General features: G+C 39.9%; 1 protein-coding gene across 1 annotated transcript; it reads left to right on the top strand.

Annotated features, from left to right (window-relative positions):
- The first annotated feature begins 18,696 nt into the window (after positions 1-18,696).
- LOC147888676 (uncharacterized) lies at positions 18,697-20,389 on the top strand. The gene is made up of 2 exons (XM_087392892.1): positions 18,697-19,282; positions 19,364-20,389. The coding sequence occupies exons 1-2, from the start codon at positions 18,816-18,818 to the stop codon at positions 20,361-20,363; spliced, it is 1,467 nt and encodes a 488-aa protein (XP_087249018.1). The 5' UTR covers positions 18,697-18,815; the 3' UTR covers positions 20,364-20,389.
- Positions 20,390-21,141: the final 752 nt, after the last annotated feature.

Consider the following 21,141-nt stretch of genomic DNA (forward strand, 5'->3'; position numbering starts at 1 on the left):
TTCTAATATATTAGAATAATAATATATTAGGCTAAATTATAGAATACATTAGGTCAAATATATTAGTATTACTTAGTATTAGGTTAGGATTCAAAAATACATATTTAAATTAGGATTAAAATATATTTACTTAGTTTAAAATATATTTGATATTAACTTGCAAGGCTTTAAAACAATTTATTAGTTACCATCTAGGCCCTAAACCCTAATTTTATAGTATAAAATTTTAAAAAAAGTAAAATTTACAAGTATTGTTGGTATTAATTTGATAGATATGTTTTGAAAACCCTTATTTTTTAGTATAAAGTTGGGGAAATTTTCCTATAAAATTGAAACCCTCATTTTTTGCTATATCTTTTTGTAAAAAGCCCCTCATTTTTTTGTTTTTATTTGATTAAAATTAAAAATATGAAGAAATGTTTCCAAAACTCTCATTTTTTGTATAGATTTGTTAAAAGTGTGAAGGAACCCCCCATGTGGTGCACGCCTTATGTGGGAGAGTCTTCAGGCCCCCACATAAGGTGCATGCCTTATGTTAGGGGAGTCTACATCCTTTGCTCAAGCCTTATGTGGGGGCCTCTACACCCACATAAGGCGTGAGCCTTATGTTGAGGGACTCTACACCTTTTGGACAGAAAAAAAACCAAAATACCATCAATTTCATGTTAAGCCTCTTCTAAACAAGTTATTAGCTGTAATGGCACATCTCCACATGCTATGTTTGCACTCTCGCCACATTTAACTTCTATGATATCAAGAACAATGCTTCTCCAGCTTCACCTCCTCAAGCTTTCTTCATCGTGTAAATAAATTAGCATTCCAAGGGTTTACAAAGAGCCCAAAAAAATAATAATCAAGTAAACCCTCCTCAAGCTTTCTTCATTCTGTAAATAAATTAGCGTTTCAAGAGTTTACCATAAAGAAATAAATCAAGTAAACCCATGCACTCTGTGTATTTGATACTCTAAACTATTGTTTCATCTTGGCTTCCAATGTTAGCAAAAGGAACAAAAATCTTTATGACTCTCCTATGGCTCGGATTCCATCACCATCAAGGTTTTATATGAACAAACTAGATCCGGGCAGGCAGCTGTTAGATTGTGAAAGTGAATGATGAGTTGATGTTCGAGGGTGGAACTTGAGAAGCATGCATTTTTGTTATAAATTTGGAGAACATCTTTTGCCACTCTTCTAAATATGTATCAATGAATGGCCATGATGGACAACTAGTGTATAATCGTCTTTTTCATAAATCTTCGCTTCATTTCTATGAATGACAGCAAATTAGAATATAAAAGTACCTGGTCTTTAGATGTGCATGTAGATAACTACCTGTATCACTTGTTTGCAATCCACATGATATTGGTGTAGATGACAAGCCGTGTTGATTGATCATAAGTCACCTCTCCACAGCTTACATTGCAAATGTAAAAAGATATGTCATGAAGGTATACAAGAAATGAAGCACACTTGAAATGTTTTCTTATTCACATTATATATAACCACGTGTTCGTGTAACAACACGTTCATGTGGGGGGAGAGTTGGCACACTTTCTCTCCAAAAATTATAAGACCAAGGAATGTGCCATTCCTTGGGATCTTGTATCGTGTATTTTGCAAATCACATAATGTATGTGCATTCTTTGGGATCTTGTATCGTGTATTTTGCAAATTGCATAATACATGTTCTGCACTCATACATTACAAATAAACAAGGGGCTCGTATTAAGGACTAGTTTTTTCTGGTCTGAATTTGATTAGGTATAGAGAGCTATATGATATGGCATTGATACTATCCATTTGGGTGGGAAATCACCTTCAGTATTGACATTGAATTGTTTTCAGGTAGATAAGCGGTATGTTCAAAGAACACATAGCAGTGATGTAGGTCCAAGCTACAAAGTACCTTGCGGTCGGAGAGACAGCTTGACTTCTTTTATCGCAGACACAGATAACTTGCCTTCACCGAGCTTCAGCATCGATTAAGTCAGCGTAGTATTTACCGAGAAAGGCCTGAGCTTGACGGATCTTGTGGTTCTCCTCGGTGAGGGCGACTTGTTCAAGTTAATTGCATATGAATATGGTTGTGCTGATTGTCCGATGCGGATTGAGTTTGGAAATTTTGTTCGCAACCAGAGAATCACACCTTGAACACAAGGAATTAAAACGTGTGTTGCGTAGATGTGTTGCAGCTAGCGATCAAAGATATATAGCTCGATGCCACGATGTTTCTAATCTACCTTGAACATGGGGGTCGTTCGAAGTTCATCGCATAACTGAATTTATTCCAAATTTCAAGAATCTCCTGTGAGGGAGCGGTGCCAATAAGCCCAGGATGTATCAATCCAGGGAAACAAACGCCTAGGAGAAATTCAATGGAAAAAGCTTATTTCAGGGTGTGTCTCTTTGTAGGACTTCAAAGACTACAATTCAAGCCAGTAAGACTCGATTAAACACGAACGGTACCTGAAATGTAGGTGGGGGTCACAGAGGCGATGGGTGCAGTAAAGGAGGTCTTATGTTGCAAGGGCTCGTCTTTAGAGGCACCTTTAGAGGCACAGCAAAGAAGGAAATCCATGAGGGTAGAGCAAATAATATCAACAGAATCTATTGGACTTCACAGAATCCCCCCGTTGTCCTAAACAAATTCGAAAGCACCAACGGCCGCATAAAGAATTCGTTCATCCCATGCGACGACTTTGTTTTTTATTCCTCCATCTCCAAACGGAATTCTACTCCATGGACGCAAATGTAGCCAGTGCAGCCTTTTCGCTTACCAAGTCGCAATCAAATCGCTTGCACAGATTTCAGAAATCCTCGATGAAATCGTAATTCCAACAACCGCATTCCCTTCTCCACTTGAGTAGCGATCGTGTTCGCAAATTCAACTTCCAAACTGCTTTCAATTATTCACTGACTCGACAAAATTTGGAGGTGGGGGTCACAGAGGCGATGGGTGTGGCAAAGGAGGCAGCAACTGGTGAGCAAGGAGGCAGAGATGGAGGGATATCAGGTGAAGCGAGGTGAGGCGGAGGGAGGTGATGGAGATGTTGAGAGGTAGCACCATGGGGAAGGGAAGGCACTATGCAAGCAAGCCAAGCAACGTCGAAAGGAGTTGCATGTTGGAGTGGAGATTTTCTCAAGTAAAGGAAGAAAGAAAGGAAATGAGAGCCGTTGGAGTGGAGATTTTCTCAAGTAAAGGATGGATTTTGAAATGATCCAGCTATGCTACCTGCCTAACTAGGGTGCGGTAGGTCACCTAAGGGGAATGAATGAAGAGAGTAATCTATAATATGTTGATTATAAATTAACGATGAAGAAAGGATGACAGGTCGGTGTTTGAAAAGTTCTTGACTATAAAGTAAGTTGACAATAGCAGGCCCAACCAAATGGCTTATGTGTTTAAGCGTTCCCTTCTTGTGAACACCTCGGCACACAAATAGAAAAAGAAGAATTTAGAATATGCAAAACCAAAAGAAAACACAGAACTTGAAATGGAAAACATATATATATATATATATATATGTATATATTTTATTAACCACACATAGTGTGGGCGGGGAGGCAGTGCGCTTCCTTCCCCAAATAGTTATAATCCGAGGGAACGGGCCCTTACCTGTGCATTGAGGTTGTAATCGTTGAGAATATTAGCGCCAAGATTGAGTATCGCAAAAATGTAAGAGAATGATATATTACCTAAATCTCAATGAGTGTATTTGTATTCCAACTTGAGCATCGGACAAATTCTTGTCATGATTTCTTTGTCATTTACCGTGGAAATCCTGTCTCTACCTCCAAAGCGGTTTCTCGATGTGAGCGATGTTGGAGAGAGAGGGCAACAGAGCCAACATCAGCTAGATGATCCAAAGAGTTGAAGTTTGCAAAATATATAGATTTAGAGGCCTTCAAAAGCGCTCATGCCTTCCATCAAGACATTTTCATCTAAAAGCATGTTTTTCATCGAGTGTTGTAGGTCTTCAGATCAAAATTCAAGGCTTTTATTGCTCAAGGAGAGGCCAATTAACCCAAAATTCCCCATAGTCTACCTACCGTAACTAGGAAGAAAAGAAGCGCATATTTTTGGAGCTTTTTCTTTCATACGATTGCTCTCACAGGGTCGCTCACTCAAGGATTTTCAAATTCCAACACTCCACTGATATAGATTCTCTTGGTTTTCAGTCGTGTGTTGCGGTTGCTCTCTAACATTGTATCCAATACCTTTGATGAAGTTGCTAGAGCCAGTTATATTTTCAATCCCGCTGATCCTTTGATTGAGCTACCCTTAGACCCACACACAATCAAAAGGGACTTTTTGCTCTAGATTAGTGCGAATTCCATTGCTTTTTGAATAAGTAATGTTCTTCTCTGAGCTTTTTTCCGTGGCTTCTCTTCATTCCACTCTCTCTGTGAATTCCTCTCGACTTTTCCGCATAACTAATGCTTTCAGGTTCAAAGAGACATCTTCAATCTAGATCTCTATGAATTCCATTGCTTTTTGCATAAGTAATGTATCATCATCCGCTTTCTATATACGCTTTTTTGGCCATCGTTGAAACAGTTTATGGTCGATCTTCGCAACCTAATTGCTTGTATTTTGATACGTTAATCCTATACAAGTAATCTCCCATAGAGTGCACAGCTCTTTGCACTGGTTCTCTTCATTTCACTCTTTGCATACTTCCCTTTTAACTCTTCCGTATAAGTATCTTGCTTTTGAATAGCACGTGCATGCAGATATGCTAAATCTCTTCATCACAATGGTATTTCTGTGAATTCAATTGCTCTAATTTCCTTACATGTGGTCTCGTGAAGAAAAACATGGATAAAATTCTTATTTCCATTTGAATCTTTGAAGATTTCTTTTCCAAACTCTGTTTTGCTTGTCAATGAAACCATTTGTAGTTAATAATCACAACCTCAGTACCAGCTCATAGGAGCACACGACATTGATGAAGCTATCCTTAGACCATGTGTGGCACTGCACACAGTCCAAAGGGACAAAAGGATTTCCAAAAGCATTCCCATTCCACCGTAGACATACTTCCAAACCAATGTACGCTATTCAATATACAAAGGCAAAGCTCAGTTGTGGGACGTTTTTCATTTTGCCATCTCTATAATACAAGCTTTCCTCATGCCCATCAAGGTTGTAGTGATTGACTCCATCACTGTTGTCTTACATTTCCAAGGACCTTGCCAAGTGAACCAAATGGTTTTTCAGGCTCAAGCGATATGCCAAGGAGTTCGGCCTAGCCTTGCTGCTGATTATAGAATGTGAAACTTAATTCTGCTTGCTCTTGTCCTAGATTTGTACTGTCATTTGCTTGTAGCCTTTTACTAGGATTCAACAGCCATTTTGCCTCCAGCTTCTGTGATGTGAGTCGTTGTATCCATGGATCATGACAGTCGTCTGAATAGTCATATGAAGAGATCCTATGATGCTAGCTCCCTTGAATGTCTGGGAGGGCCCAAATTCAGTGTAACAACCAGACATAAAACCAAGCATTCGACCTCAGTGAGCTCAATCTCCAGACAACCAAAGTCAGCTTCTGACATGTCCTTGCTCTTGAACTCGAATCCCTTGGCACCCTTCTACACGGAGATATTTTCTTCCGCAATTCTCAGATTCATTGCTGCTCTAGCGAGCTCTTGTTATGTTCATGCGTCTACTCATTTAAGATCTAAAATATATTTTCAATCAAACATATTTTTAAATAGTTTAAAATGTGGATTTAAAATTACTTTGTAAATGATTCGAAATATTAGATTGTTATATATTTAATTGCGATTATATATACGATTTAGTAAGCTCAAGCCTTATGTGATCACATAAGCCTTATGTTGGAGCGCTTCCAAAATGATGTCTTTATTTCAAAATAGGATTTACATATATGAAACTTGTCTCTCTTTTTAACATTGTCTTCTTCTTTATATTTCGAAAAGAAGAGAACTTGGAAGACTTCCAATAGTTACAAGACTTATCTAGAAGACATGCTTCCTACATCTCCTATTGTCTAGATATAAACGCAAGGATTAGAGAAGTACGGAGGTGTAGATTCTTTCTCAAAAATCTCTAAGTCGGTTACTTATGACTTGTGCTTCATCTGATGGTTATTGTCCATAATGAGGTCTATGGCGGAAATACAATACTAGATCTTGTCTAGTTGCTAACAATTTTCTTATTTCTTGTCTAGTTTGTCTTTCTTTTCTTTTTTTTGAGTAGAGAAAAAGTTCCACTTCATCTTAGAATCAAAAGTCATATGTTTGTACATAGACTACCTTAAACCAAAAAAAGGTGTATAAACTTGCTGAAGTATATGACCAGCAATAGAAAAACCACCAAAAGGGGTAACAAGGAAGATAGCCATAGATGCTGAATATTTGATCATCTTGTAGAAACTAGTGAGAAGAAACATTAGAGGTATCCTCAGAGTCCCAATCAAGGTCATCTTTAGAGGTGTCTTCAGAACTTGAGTCTTCGTTATAGAAAAGAATCATCAACATCAATAACAGGGTTGGAGTGTTAGCCCTCTTTCTTGGGTGAGGCTACCAAAAACTTATAGATTGGTACCAACAACATCAAAGTGGACTGCATCAAGAGGATCTTTATTGTGTGTGGCCATAAGGCATCTATGCATGTGTACATCCAAATCATTTTTTATATTGGTGAAGTCTTCTCTATAGTTGGCGATCAACCCTTCGATTCTCCTTTTTCTCCTTTCCCACCAAGCAAGGAAACAGATGTCAGCAAAAAAATCCATTTGATTAAATTGGAGATTGTTCTTGCAAGCCCAGAAGAACCAAAGAGCATTGGCTCTGATTTGAGTCCAAGGGTCTTGTTTTGTCTTCGTAGGGTCACCTAAAGGGATGGCTTTCCAATTGACACGTTCACCTGTATCTAGCTGTATAAACTTCCAAACTCTTCTAGCTTGGGACAAGCAACAAAAAGATGAAAGATGTCTTCATTCAAGGAAGGGCATCTCATGCATTTCCCATCTTCCTTGCCAATCCTCAAACCTCTAGCATTTGTACAAGAAGCCTTGTAAAAAATCAACCATAATAAAGCAGACATTTTATCAGGGACACATTTTAACCAAAAGCATCTGAATTTGGCTTTCCATTTGAATTTTGAATCATGCAGATTCCATCTAGCATTTAAGACATAAAAGAGATTATCAATTTCACTAGTAGGAGTAGGGATAGGGGAAAAAGAGGAGCTCCCAACCCAGCTAAACTCCCTACTATAGACCAGGAAGGTTCCACCCTTCCATAGTGTGTCTCCTTCTGACAATTGAATTCTACTCATGACAAGGTCCTAATGGTGGTTGTTGAGGGAAAATTCCCTTCTTATCTCAGCCCAAGTCTTCCATTTGTAGTCTTCTCTGTTCCAAAGCTTCCCCCAATGCTGCAACCCTTTCTTGAATTAAAAATAGGCCATTAAGAAATCCTCCTCAGTGAGACAGAGGTTCTGAAAATTGTTGAGACTTAGATAGGGTTTAAGGACATAAAAGCTCCTTTGCCTGTGAACACAATTTGACATTTGATTTCCTCAAAAGCCTTCCATAAAGATTGCCAGAGTTGGTTCCCTTTAGCTTTGCACGGCTCAGGGTTGCGGATAGCAGATAGGGTAGGATAGCTCTCAAAGGTCTAAGGTGGCTAACATTTTTTAGCAGAAGCTGAGCCCCCCAATCCCCCCGTGGGTGAAGAATAGCTTTAATGACCCAGGTGAAAGAAAGCTTTCTAGTAGGTAGCTCTATATCTATAATCCCTAGACCTTCTTCTTCTTTAGGTTTTATACAGAAGCTCCATCTAACCTTTGTTATCTTTTTAGTCCCACCCCAAAGGAAAGATCAACATATTCTAATAAATTTATCCCCAGTAGTCTGAAAACAATACCTTGCTTGATTCTATGACACCGGATCCTCTAGGGCTTCTTGCTCTTCTCCTCTTAAGGTGGTATGTCCAGTCTTAGTGTGGTTGATTTTAATCCTGAGGCCTTGCCAAAAGTGTCCAAATAGTCCATAAGCTTTTTTATATCATGCTCATTGTTCTTAGGTGTAAGGTTGGTGTCATCTACAAACTGTTGGCAAATCAATTTTTTTCCATAAGGGATCTCTATACCAGTTTTACTATGAATCTAGAGAAGCGACCCCAAAGAGTCAGCAGCTATAGTAAACAAAAAAGAAGCTATAGGGCAACCCTGCCTGATGGATCTTTTAACAGAAAAGGGTTGAATCATATCTCCATTTACCCATATCTTTGCTGAAGCATTAGTAAGCAAAAGCTTCATGAAAAGGACTAAACTGATGGCCAAGGCCCATGTCTGTTAGAGCTTGAATAACAAAGTCCCATTCCAATCTATCATAAGCCTTGTCAAAGTCAACCTTGTAGTCTCCTTTGCATAGTCACAACCCTCCCAAATGTTAGTTATGGCCTCTAAAAGCTGCCTCCCTTTAATGAAGCCTTTCTGCTCTTGTGGGATCCGAGTATCCATTCTTTTTTTGAATTCTGAGTGCAAGTGCTTTGGCAAAAATCTTGTAACTGTAGTTAAGCATAGTTGGAGGTCTCCAGTTTTTTAGCTCCTCTTTAACTCCATCCTTAGGAATCAGCTTAATGACACCACCATTAACATGAGGAGGAAGGGCCTCATTTCTGACACTCTCTTACCGTAGAAGCAGAAGAAGCAGAAGGTATGGTCCAACAAATTCCCAAAACTTCTTATAGAATTCTATTGGAAGTCGATCTTCACCTGAGATTTTGCCATCTTCCATTACTTTTTACTGCTTCATTGAGCTTCTCCAAGTTGAGGGGTTTTTCAAGGTAAACATTGTCAAAGTCGTGCATAATTCTGCATATGTCCCTAGCTCGATTGACCTCATCATCAGGGATTATAGAGAAAGAGAGTAAAATTTTGAAATGTAATTGTATAAGCTCCACATTCTCTTCAAGGGAAGTAGCTAGAGTGTTATCTGCCTTTCTAAGTAAAGGTACTTCTTCATTTGATCTTTTTAAGTTTAAAGTATTCTATGGAGGGTCTGTCTACCTTACCTGCCCACCAGTCCCTTAACTGTACCTTAGAATAATTGAGGATAATTTCATCTTGTCTCCTCACCTCCTTTCTTTTTAGCAAAAGATCAGCCGAAGCATGAGGAAATCCCTATCTAGCAAGAACTTCTAAACTACTAATTGTATCATGCAACCTATCCATTCTTCTAGCTCTGTGATTTTGGCCCTATCTTTCCAGCCTTTTTTACCATCTGTTGAGTCTACTCTACTGCTATTAGCCAGGCATCAGCAGCAATTCTAGAATTAATAAAGGCATTCTTCCAGACACTCTTAACACTCTCTTGAACACTTTTCAACTCAAACAGCTTGGGGTCAGCTTTGAACCAAGAAGAGGACTTCTGCCCCAATCCAACATCACAAGTAAGAAGAACATGTTTGTGGTCAAGAAGGCAGATAGAAGAGAAAGTCTATCTTTTGATAGAACAAGCTTGACTAAGAAGATCTTGAGAGACATAAATTCTATCTAGCCTAGCCTCCCTTTTGCTCACATTTTTTTGACTGTTGCGCCAAGTAAAAGCTCCTTTGACACTGGTGTCCACAAGGCATAGAGACTCTTTGAGCTCTTCCCAGGCTGAGTGTTCACCTCCTCTGATGGCTTTCCCTCTCCCAAGCCATTTGTCTGCACTGTTTTCCACCATGTTGAAGTCTCCCAGAATAAAAGTATTGCCATCTATATTCATTAGAGACTCACACGTAGCTTTTCTGTCCTGAATCCTGTTTGGAGCCTATACAAAGATTAGATTGAAGTCTTATTCTTTAACTATATAATTGAGAAGGAGCCACCTATTATTATCATCCAAAACAAAAAAGTTTATACCATTATTGTAATGGGAAAGAACCCCTATAGTAGTTCCTCCCTTACCTTTCTCATGCTATGTGACAAACCAAACTCTTCTTTTATCCACAATTTTCAATCTACTTTCCAGAGTTATCCTAGTAACTTTGACCTCTTGCAAAGCAATAAAAGTAGGGCTAAGGGGATAGATTATTAGCTCTGAGCCAATGAGTCACTACCAGGGTTTGTAAGACTGCACTCTTGTTCAAAACAAGAGAAGGATGTCTCATGCCAAGGTGTCCTCACCTTAGCATGAGACATTCTTCTCTTGTTTTCAACAAGAGTGAAAGCTTTCCCTTGGCTTGACAAATCTTTTTCTCTTGCATTTAGGATCAACAAACTATTCAAAATTTTTAGACTCTCTCCTGGTTTGGACGTTTTTTTGGAGCATATCCTCTCCACTCAACTTCACTTAGTGAGCTAAAAAATTGGGTTTTTTAGAGCACTAAATGGGTCACTTATATACAAATATGGCCTTATTAAGCTAAAAAGTCAAGTGGTGACCTCTAATAAAAAAAACTATGGCTCAATGAAGCTATAATTCCCAAACTTGTGCATGGTGCCCCCATCCAATAACTATAATAATAATAATAGTAGTCTCCTAATGTTCCCAATCAACAAGAGTTGCACGCATTTAAAGGCTGGCATGAGAGAGCCAAAAAAGTTATGTACTGACTGTCTATCAGTATTTTAGATTCTATGATTGTGCATATTCAGGATGCAAGCACGCCGAAGGAGGCGTGGGATACTTTGACAAAAATGTATAGCACAAATACGCAAGCTAGAAAAATGCAGCTCAAGCAGAAGTTGCATAATGTGCAGAGAGAAAATATGAGCATCAATGACTACCACATGAAGGTGAAGAAGATTGCAGATGCACTTGCTTCTATTGGGTCGCCAGTGAAAGATGATGATTTAGTTTCTGTTACCTTGAATGGTCTAGGAAAGGATTATGCACAATTCTGAACATCCATTGCCATCCGTGAGAATTTTCTTGATTTTGAGGAGTTGATTGCTCTTCTAATTTCTAAAGAGCAAAGAAATGGTGGTGCATCTTCTTCAGGAGGAACTTCAAAAGAAGCTGTCTTCTTCTACTCAAATGCTGGAAGAGATAGAGGCAGAGGTAGTGGTAGAGCAAGCCGATTTGGAGGCCATGGCAAAAATCAGAATATGCAGCAAATTCAAATAAAACAAGTCCTATGGAGGAGGACGTGGTAACTTTAGAGGCAAGGGGAGCCAAAGAGGTCATGGTGGATGGCAGAGAGGCCAAAATGCAAACAACAATGTTGAATGCTACTACTGTGGTAAAATGGGTCATATGATTAAAGATATGATTAAAGACTGCTATAAAAAGCAAAATGACATCATGATTAAAAAATTGCAGCAAGGCAATTATGCATCCTCTAGTAGATAGGGTGATGACAGAAATGAGCATCTGTTTATGGTACAGAACATGACCAATTTTGTGACAAGTGCGAAAGAAAGCAATGATGTGTGGTATGTTAACTCAGGTGCGTCAAACCACATGACAGGTCATGCAGAATGGATGCAAGATGCAAGGAAAATGGAAAGACCAAGATTTGTAAAGATTAGTGATAATACTGCACATCCTATTGTGCAGATTGGTAAAATTCCCTTGTCTATGCAGGATGGAAAAAAGAAATACCTGTCTGATGTATTTCATGTCCCGAATATCACCAAGAACCTAGTTTCTGTTGGTCAAATGGTTGAGCAGGGCTTGCATGTCAGATTTAATCCTCATGGATGCTTTGTCGAGGATATGAAAAATAAAGGTCGCTTGATAGCAAAAGGAAAGAAGAAGGGCACGATGTTTACGTTAGACTCGGACATGCCTGAATTGAGTGCAGCAATATTTGCACATGGGACCGATGTTGTAGATATTGATATCTGATATAAACGCATTGGTCATGTTAATGTACGACGACTTAAATTAATGCAGGCCCAAAATATTGTTACAGGATTGCCTAAGTTCAAGGTTAAGGTATGTGAAGCCTGTCAATTTGAAAAATAGGTAAGAAAACCATTTCTTAGACATATTCTAGAGAGTAAGAAGCCATTGGAATTAATCCACTCTGATGTGTGAACTACTAAAGCTGCATCCATTGGAGGATGTCATTATTTTATCACTTTTATTGATGACTACAGCAAAAAAGTTTGGGTGTATTTTATGAAAAAGAAAAGTGAAGTGTTTAGGCATTTCAAAGCTTTTAAAGCTATGGTTGAAAAAGAAACAGGCCTGCAAATAAAATGCCTAAGGTCAGATGGAGGGAGAGAGTACCTCTCAAATGAATTTGCAAGTTTCCTGCAGGAGCATGATATAAAGCAACAATATTCATGCAGTCATACCCCACAGCAAAATGGACTTGCAGAAAGAAAAAACAGGCATATTAGAGAGGTATCTCGTGCCATGCTCAACAAAAAAGACCTGCCAGATTATTATTGAGCTGAAGCAGTTGCTACAGCAGTCTACATAATAAACAGGACTCCCACTGCAGCAATACGTGGCATGACACTAGAGGAGATGTATACTAGTAGAAAACCAAATATTTCTCATTTGAAACTTTTTGGTTACATTGCCTATGTTCATGTGCTAGATGAGTTGAGATCCAAGTTGGATCCAAAAGCTGAGAAGTGCATCTTTATTGGCTATTCTCTGCAGCAGAAAGGGTATAGATGCTATAACCCTTCTACTCGTAAGTTTACAGTGAGCAGAGATGTTTTTTATTAGATGAGCAGTTGGTATAAACCAATAAATGTGATTGATGATGTAGATGCACAAAATGGTAATGCTGCACAGAATTCACAGTAGCAATCACAAAATATTAGTGGACCTGTAGCGTCCTCTAGTAGTGGTTCACCTACTTCGCCATGGACAAGCAAATTGAGATCAGGAGGATCTCCTCAAAGCAATGTAGATAGTGGTATGAAAGTATCATGAAAAGGAAAAGAGAAAGTAGATCAGCCCATGATTGATGTGAATGCAAGTCACTCTTATGTGGATAGTGAATCCAGTGGCTCAAAATAGAGCCTTGATGATGAGTTGGGTATTCCTTCTGTTGTTACACCTAGAGTAAGGAAGACAAGGGATGTTTTGAGAGCACTTGGTAGTGAGCCTATTTTACGCAGGTCTACCAAAGCTAGGTATCCTATGGATAGGCTGAAATATGATGGATTTATAACCATTCGCTATGCCTATATGGTCAAAGTGATCCATGAATCAGAACCCACTTCTTTTGAGCAAGCCATGGGAAAAGAAAAATGAGAGAAAGGCATGGATGAAGAAATGGATGCCTTGGAAGCAAATGCTACATGGGAATTGGTGCCTTTTCCTAAAGACAAGAATGCAATTGGCTGCAAGTGGGTTTATAAGGTGAAGCACAATGCAGATGGATCTGTGAATAGATACAAGGCAAGATTAGTTGTCAAGGGGTATGCACAGACATATGGCATTGATTATGAAGAAACATTCAATCCGGTTGTAAGGATGGCAACCATAAGAGCAATCATTGCCAAGGCTGCATCAAAGGGATGGTCTTTACATTAAATGGATGTAAAGAATGCTTTCTTTCATGGTGAGTTGCAAGAAGACGTCTATATGGAGCAGCCACTAGGTTATGTTCATGCTGTTCATCCTGAGGTTGTTTGTAGGTTGAAGAAAGCCTTGTATGGCTTGAAGCAAGCACCCAGAGCATGGTCTGACAAGATAGGACAGTATCTTGTGACTATAGGCTTTCAGATTTCCAAGGAAAAATTCTCACTTTATGTGAGAAAAACAGAGAAAGATATTATGCTGCTTGTCATTTATGTTGATGATTTGATCATCACAGGTGATAGTGATGAACATATCCTTCACCTGAAAATGCTATTGAAGCAGAAGTTTGAGATGAAGGATTTGGGAGAGCTGCATTACTTCTTGGACATTGAGGTGATTAAATGGAATATGGCTCTTGCAGAGGCAGTACAGATTGGACATGTTGTCCAAATATGGAATGACAGGCTGTAAGCCTATTTCAGTTCCTTTGGAGCAGAATGTGAAGTTGATCGCAGATGCAGGTGAGCTTCTGGAAGACCCTACTATGTACAGATGCATAGTAGGAAGTTTGATTTATATGACTATTACCAGGCCAAATTTGAGCTATGTTGTTGGGTTGGTAAGTCAGTTTATGCAGGGTCCAAGGAAACCGCATTTAGATGCGGCTAGACGCATATTGAGGTATGTAAGTCCACATTGCAGTATGAACTATTTTATGAGACTGGGGTGTAGATACAATTGCATGGATACACTAATGATGATTGGGCTGGTAGTATTTTTGATAGACGATCTACAAGTGGATATATATTCTCTTTTGGGAGTGCTGCAGTCACTTGGAGCAGTAAGAAAGAGCCTACAGTTGCCTTGTCGAGCCTAGAGGCTGAGTAGAGGGATGCAGCAATGGCTGCATGTGAGGTAGCTTGGTTGCATAAGCTACTTTATGATATGCATCAGTCTACAGATGGACCACTTGTCATTTATTATGATAACATGAGCAATATATACTTGACAAATAACCCAGTCTATCATGCTAGAACAAAGCACATTGAAGTGCATTATCACTATGTGCGGGAGAAGGTTCTAATAGGTTTTATTGATCTAGTTTATGTCAGCACAAAGGATCAGGTAGCTGACATATTCATGAAGGCATTGGGTGTAGAGAAGCTGCGCAAGTTCAGAGACTTGCTTGGTGTGCAAGAATTGGGATTGAGCTCAAGGGAGAGTATTGAGATATCGAGCTCCACTCGTGATATGCCAGGGTGACCGTTGTGCATTTATGTCACCGACTTGTTAGCTGTAGATGCAGTTGGTACATCGCCCATGAATAATAGCTGGATGACAGCTATCTTTATGTACTCTAGTTAGTGGCTCAATTAGTATGCCACCTTAGTTAGCTGAGTTTGGTTTGAGACCCACATATAGGGTTCACCTATTCTTTTGTACTAAGAGTTCTTTTGGCTTTCACAACTAAGAAGAGGAAAATTGTTTTCAGCCTCCACCTTTGTGTATATTCCCCCATTGTGTGTGTGAGAAAGCTGCAAGTGATTGGTTTGAGACCCACATATAGGGTTCACCTATTCTTTTGTACTAAGAGTTCTTTTGGCTTTCACAACTAGGAAGAGGAAAATTGTTTTCAGCCTCCACCTTTGTGTATATTCCCCCATTGTGTGTGTGAGAAAGCTGCAAGTGAGACTCCTTCCTTCTCTCCCACTCTTTTCACAGTTACTATCATGGTCATGCAAACTATCAATCCATATATCACAAAAGATTCGGTATCCATGTACTAATACTCCACACAAGTGTGTTTTTAGTCCACGTTTGCCCTCCAATGCTAGTGGGATACGTCTATATCGTGACAAAGTTGTACTCTGGTCCATGCCATCAATGGTGATGCACATGGACTTATCGACATGTGAAATAGCTTCCTCTCTTCAAGAAGCATACAACTTTCGAGCATCCTACACATGATGTAAGTGCTTCCATGGCATTTAAGCTTGTAGGTATTTCCATGAATTGTATGAACCATTTTTCCTTTCACCTCTGCCCAAATGCTCTTTGATATCCTCGATTGCAAATGGGCTCCCATTAACCATGGGTTTCAATCTAAGTTTACAATGTTTTGTGCTCAAATCTTGATCAGTGCCTTAATGAAGAAGGCATGAAAACTCTTGAAGAAGATAGGTATGTCTATTAGGCGCTGTCTTACTCCAAATACCAAGGCGTATGGTTGCACAATCATCTTTCCCAACTTTTCTAATGCAAAGCCTCTTCCAATAAACTCGCATAAGCATCCTCTCCATATTCTCCTCGGATAACATTACACGTCTCTTTGGTTCTCGAATTGATGCCATGATTCTTTGCCTCTTCACACTCACATGTTTGTGAAGTTCATTGATGTGCCAGTCAAAAGGTGCCTGAGGGAGATCTAAGGCTCCATACTCATGATGCAGAGGTGACAGCTGAAAAGACCTTGATAGAGAACCATCACCTCCGTCTTCAGTCTCCATCTTTCTTTCAGTTTGTCTTATTTGGTCTTACTCTTCCTTCTCTAGGTGCTTTTCCGTAGCAAACTCCTCGTTGAACTTTTTTGCGTCAATGATACTCCTCTCTTTCACTCTGCTCGACATTCTTAATTCTCAACAATCCAAAATATAGGGGTTATGATTTAAAACTAATTTTTAAATAAATTAATATTTAAAATATGTTTAAATTAAATAACTCATTTATAAGTATAGAATTTAGGATTTAAAATTACTTTTTAAATCGTTTAGGATTTTAAATATATTTAAATTAAATAACTCATTTATAAGTATAGAATTTAGGATGTAAATTTACTTTTTAAATGGTTTAGGATTTGAAATATATTTTAAATTAAATATTTTTTTAATTAGTTTAAATTATAGGATTAAAATATATTTAATTAATATTAAATATATTTTTAATTAGTTTAAATTATAGGATTAAAATATATTTAATTAATATTAAATATATTTTAGGATTTAAATTATATTTTAAGATTTAAAATATGTTTTAAATTAAAATTAAATAACTCATTTATAAGTATAGAATTTAGGATGTCAAATTACTTTTAAAATGGTTTAGTATTTTAAATATATTTTAAATTAAATCTATTTTTAATTAGTTTAAATTATAGGATTAAATTATATTTAATTAAGATTAAATATATTTTAGGATTTAAATTATATTTTAAGATTTAAAATATGTTTTAAATTAAATACAATTTTAAATAACTAAAAAATATTTTTACTCAATCTTAAATATAGGAATTAGGATTTAAATTTACTTTTTAAATTATTTAAAATAAAATATTAATTAGCATTGAAAATATAGATTTTAAAGTATAGAATTAAATTAAGCATTTAAATTAGGATTGAAATATATTTCGTTACTATTAGAATATATTAGTTAAAATACTTTAACATATATTTAGCATATATTTAAATTTCTTAGCGTGAGGATTAGAATACAAGTATTGAAATAACACCAACCCCTAGTAGTATTACTTTATGCACCCGATAACCTTTAAGAGACTTCCAAGTGAATCAAATGGTCTAATGGAGCCACTTGTGACTTTCCAAAAGTGTCCCCACTTCTTCGAAGCATTTGATGAATTCAAACGGATTGATACAATTCGTGAAGCCGCACTCTAAGAGGGCCATTACAAGGATGACGAAGAGAAAAAGTATATGCTCTCATGTAACATATTATTGGAAAGATGCAAGTTTGAGCGCATTGATGTGCAACACATTCTATTACAATACACCACCTCTCTGAGAGAACTCTTATCTTCTCATGTGTCTAAGATTAATATTACTCTTACTATGCAAGAGAGTATGTAAAGTATTGGCTTAATTGTTTTATTCTAATATTTCAATGGTGAATACCAACTTGCAAGAAGTTGTATATGTACACTACCGAGTGTCTTGGTCACCACCTCTCTATCTCTATCTCAATAACACTTATTTTTTCATTGGTTACCCTATGCAAGTAGGTGTGTAAATTTTCAAGCAATATTGCAATATTTGTTTTGAAGTGTATGGGAAAAAAGGCCATGGGACTATCATATTCAAAAAAGTGGACTTTTATTTAGTTTAGTTCTAGAATTGGACTTTATACAAATCCCAAAAAATTGAATACAGTGATTCAACTTCTAAAGGGAAGCCCTAGCTATAGGCTACTAAGCAAGAAAGGGCTGATTCATGAAAACAATCACCTATCCTAGAATCATTTGAGATAGATGGAAGATGGATAGACCCGCTAGACAAACAAGAAACATAAAGAGGCTTGTCCTTCTCTTTGTTGTATTACAATGTCGTGGAGTAGGTGAGGATTCCTCCCTTGTAGGCATCAATGTCCCTTGGTGAGGTTTGGAATGATTAGCAGAAGGGAACATGCTTCTCAACTTCTAAAGGGCAGCCCCAGCTATAGGCCACTTGAAAGAAATCACCTAGTCTAGAGTCATTTGAGATAGATGGAGGGATCGATAGACCCACTCTCAGATGACCTATGGCTAGTCGACATAGTTGGACAAGCAAGAAACATAAAGAGACTTGTGAACCCAATGAAAGATAGGTGGAGGGGAAAAAGAATGTGTCCTAAACCCTATAACAAAAAAGAAAGATGTACTACAAACTCATAGAAATAAGCTTTTAATCCCTTAAATATATGCATTGTCCTACTTTGCAAGTGAGAAAAGAGAAGCTAGGGGGGGTGTGGGTGTGTGTGAGTGTGGGTGAGTTCAAACCCCATGGGGGCATCGCAATACAAATTAAAAGAAGAGCTTCAGCTGCGGATGGCTATAAAACGACGCTCGGTAGAAATGAGAGGAGAGTGGGAGTGCTCTATTATGCGCCCTACATGTCACTGGATAGAGCTAAGACTCTGTCACTCTCATATTTAAGATTTGCCATGCGTAGTTGTCTTTCTATGGTGGTAGCACGTGGTTACGTTGTTTGTGCCGCAGAGAGCCAGGGATGGGGATCGTGAGAGGCTGCCAAGTGCGCGATTCGCTTCCTTTTGCCGACGCTAGGGCCGATAAGCCTGCAATTGATCCAATTTTTGAATTCCCTTCGACGTCGTGGTAGGATCCACGTACCTCGGAGGGATCGTTGACTCAAGAAATTATTGTTGCTCTTGGGTGGAGGAGGAAGTTTCCTTGAATCCGAAGTTCGAACTTGGGTGGAGGGGAAGAGCCGGCCTGCCCCCGGGGTGGGGAGAGCTGACCGTGTCGACGATTCCGTTTTACGGACGGTAAGAGGCCGTGAAGTTGCCTCTTGGGCTGCGAGGATGAGCGAAGTGAAAGAGAGAGAGGTTGAGCCGGGTTGGACTTGAGGCGAAAACATGCGTCCACCGTCATGTTGCCTCATGATCTGTGTGGCCATAGCAATGGCGTTCTGGTTTCATGTAGGGCTGCCGACGGGCGCACAAGCGAGTGGAGGAGCAGATCAGGTAGCATATGCGGCAGTGGAAGCAGCTTGCGGAGGGCGAATCCGGCAATGGGCGGAGCGTCCATCGAATTCTCCGGCCGATTTGGACGGAATGGAGGGGTTGATCGAAGGGCGATGGAAGCGGGGGGAGAGCGGCCGGGATGAGGGATTGCTCCGGCAGCTGGGCGAGAGTGGCAGCTTCGAGTTTTCGTCGTCGCAACCTCTACTGGGCAGTCGGAGTGGAGCATTCAACATTTCCGGCCGTTTCTACATTGGCAGCCCTGAGGCGGATCCGATTCCGCTGCCGTTCATTCTCGATGCTGCGGGAGTCCTCCACGGCCCCTCCGGCGAGCTCTGTCTTGCCTGCTGCCCGCGCCCAGGGTATGTGATCTCTGTTTTTTGCTTTGGGATCTCCGTCGGCACACCGGCAGAGCTAGATAGCCTCTGATGTTTCCTCGACAGGGGCCAAGACTGCCGGATGCGAGCGTCGCTGACGATGCACTATCCACTGGTGGCCATTCTCGATACGGCGGTGACGGGAGCGGTGGAGGGCAAGGAGACGGAAAACGGGAAATATGTACCGCTGATGCATCTCAGCGGGGAGATCCACAACGACGAAGAGGTGGTGCGGGGGAGTTTGAAGGCGGCAGAGGTGGGACTGGCAGTGCTGGAGATGGCGGCGATGGCGGCGCAACTAAGACGATGGGTGGCAAATACTGGAGAGGCAAGGGAGGTGGCGACGGTGGGGGTGGTAATACAAGGAGTTGCATTGGGATGGCGTTGGGTGGAAGACAATTGGAAGCCAGTTATGCATTCGCGAGGACGATTGTATCGAGCTCTTTGGAGCTCTCGACGTTGGGTCACCTCCATGGCCATCCATGCTTCTTTAGTTGCTTCATGGTTCCTCCTCCTTTTCCCTCTCTTACGAGCAAAGTTAGTAGCCAAAGCCCACAATGGCCCTTCCCCCTCGGGCGTGTTGCACTTTCACGGCGTCGTGTTGTTCCTCAAGCACATGCTATTAGCACTCTCCCTCTCCCTCCCCCCTTACCTCCTCGCTTGGACTTTCGCCTCCTCCTCCCACCCCTCCCACCCCCTCCCTGCCTTCCTCGAACTCCTCTTGCCTCTCTGGCTCCTCCCTCAAGTCATTGCCAATGCCTCCTCCCCCCCCCTCCGCCCTGCCTCCCGTCCCTTAGCTCCATCCTTCCTCCTTGGTGTGTCCGCCTGTCGCTTCTTATCCCTTGCCCATTCTCGCTTTCGCCCCAGCCTCCCTGTCTACGCTGACCTCTTCCAGCATACCCCTCGTCATTCCTTCTGGGCTCTTGCCTTATGCCTTCATCTGCTCCTCCTGATTGCCTTTTTACAGCAAACCTTGGGTGGTCGTTTCTTCCTTCCATCGCAACTGCGAAACCAAACCCCACAGTCACATCCAATGGTCCTACAAGTAGAAGATCTGAGCTTGTAATATTAAGTACCAACTTGCCTGAGTGAAGCCACATTCATTGAAATTATTGCCATTTTTCTTGACTTGTAACATTTCTCAATTTGTTAATCGTTGTCATGCCTAAAACAACCTTAAAGTCCATGAATCTCCCATGCAAAGTTTTGTGAATATCTGTAATTAGAACTCGATTCATTTCATCTTTGAAAATAAATAGTGCTATTCATGTACTTGCGTCTCAAAGGAGATGATTTTAACTATAGGGAAAATATGTAGGGATTGCTCTTAAAATCATCTCAAAGGAGATGTTTTTTATTAAAAAAACAAAAACAAAAAAGTAGTATTGTATTTATAGGGGTTGGTCAAGCCCAAAATAGAGATCCGATACAAAATTTGGCTAACTATAGGGGCACATCCCATAGCCTACGCTATGCCAGCTAGAGGACAAAAGGTTGCATCGAACAGCCAATAGAGAGCAAGGCCACCGATTCCTTGGTGCCCACAACCAAAGTCCCTGAGGTAGGACACTTCACCATGAGGTACATGTGGAATTCACGGAACCCCAGCGCGATATTCGTTGTGAAGGCTAACCGATTTCTCAAGTCCCAGACCAAGAGAAACACTATGGCGCGGACTGAGGGTCAAGCTACACCTAAGGTGGAAGGGAGGTAAGAAGCCTCACCTAGCAAACCATCCTCCATCTAGTGTTAATATAAAATTTCGCCATCAATCCTGCCTGGCTGCTTCCACTTTCAACCAAGAACATGTGTTCAAGTGATTCCACTGCCTTCCCGCACAATGG

The sequence above is a fragment of the Dipteris shenzhenensis genome, chromosome 21 (assembly GCF_047967505.1).
Source record: "Dipteris shenzhenensis isolate YYH24624 ecotype China chromosome 21, Dip_SZ_1.0, whole genome shotgun sequence".
In the NCBI taxonomy this organism is placed as follows: domain Eukaryota; kingdom Viridiplantae; phylum Streptophyta; class Polypodiopsida; order Gleicheniales; family Dipteridaceae; genus Dipteris; species Dipteris shenzhenensis.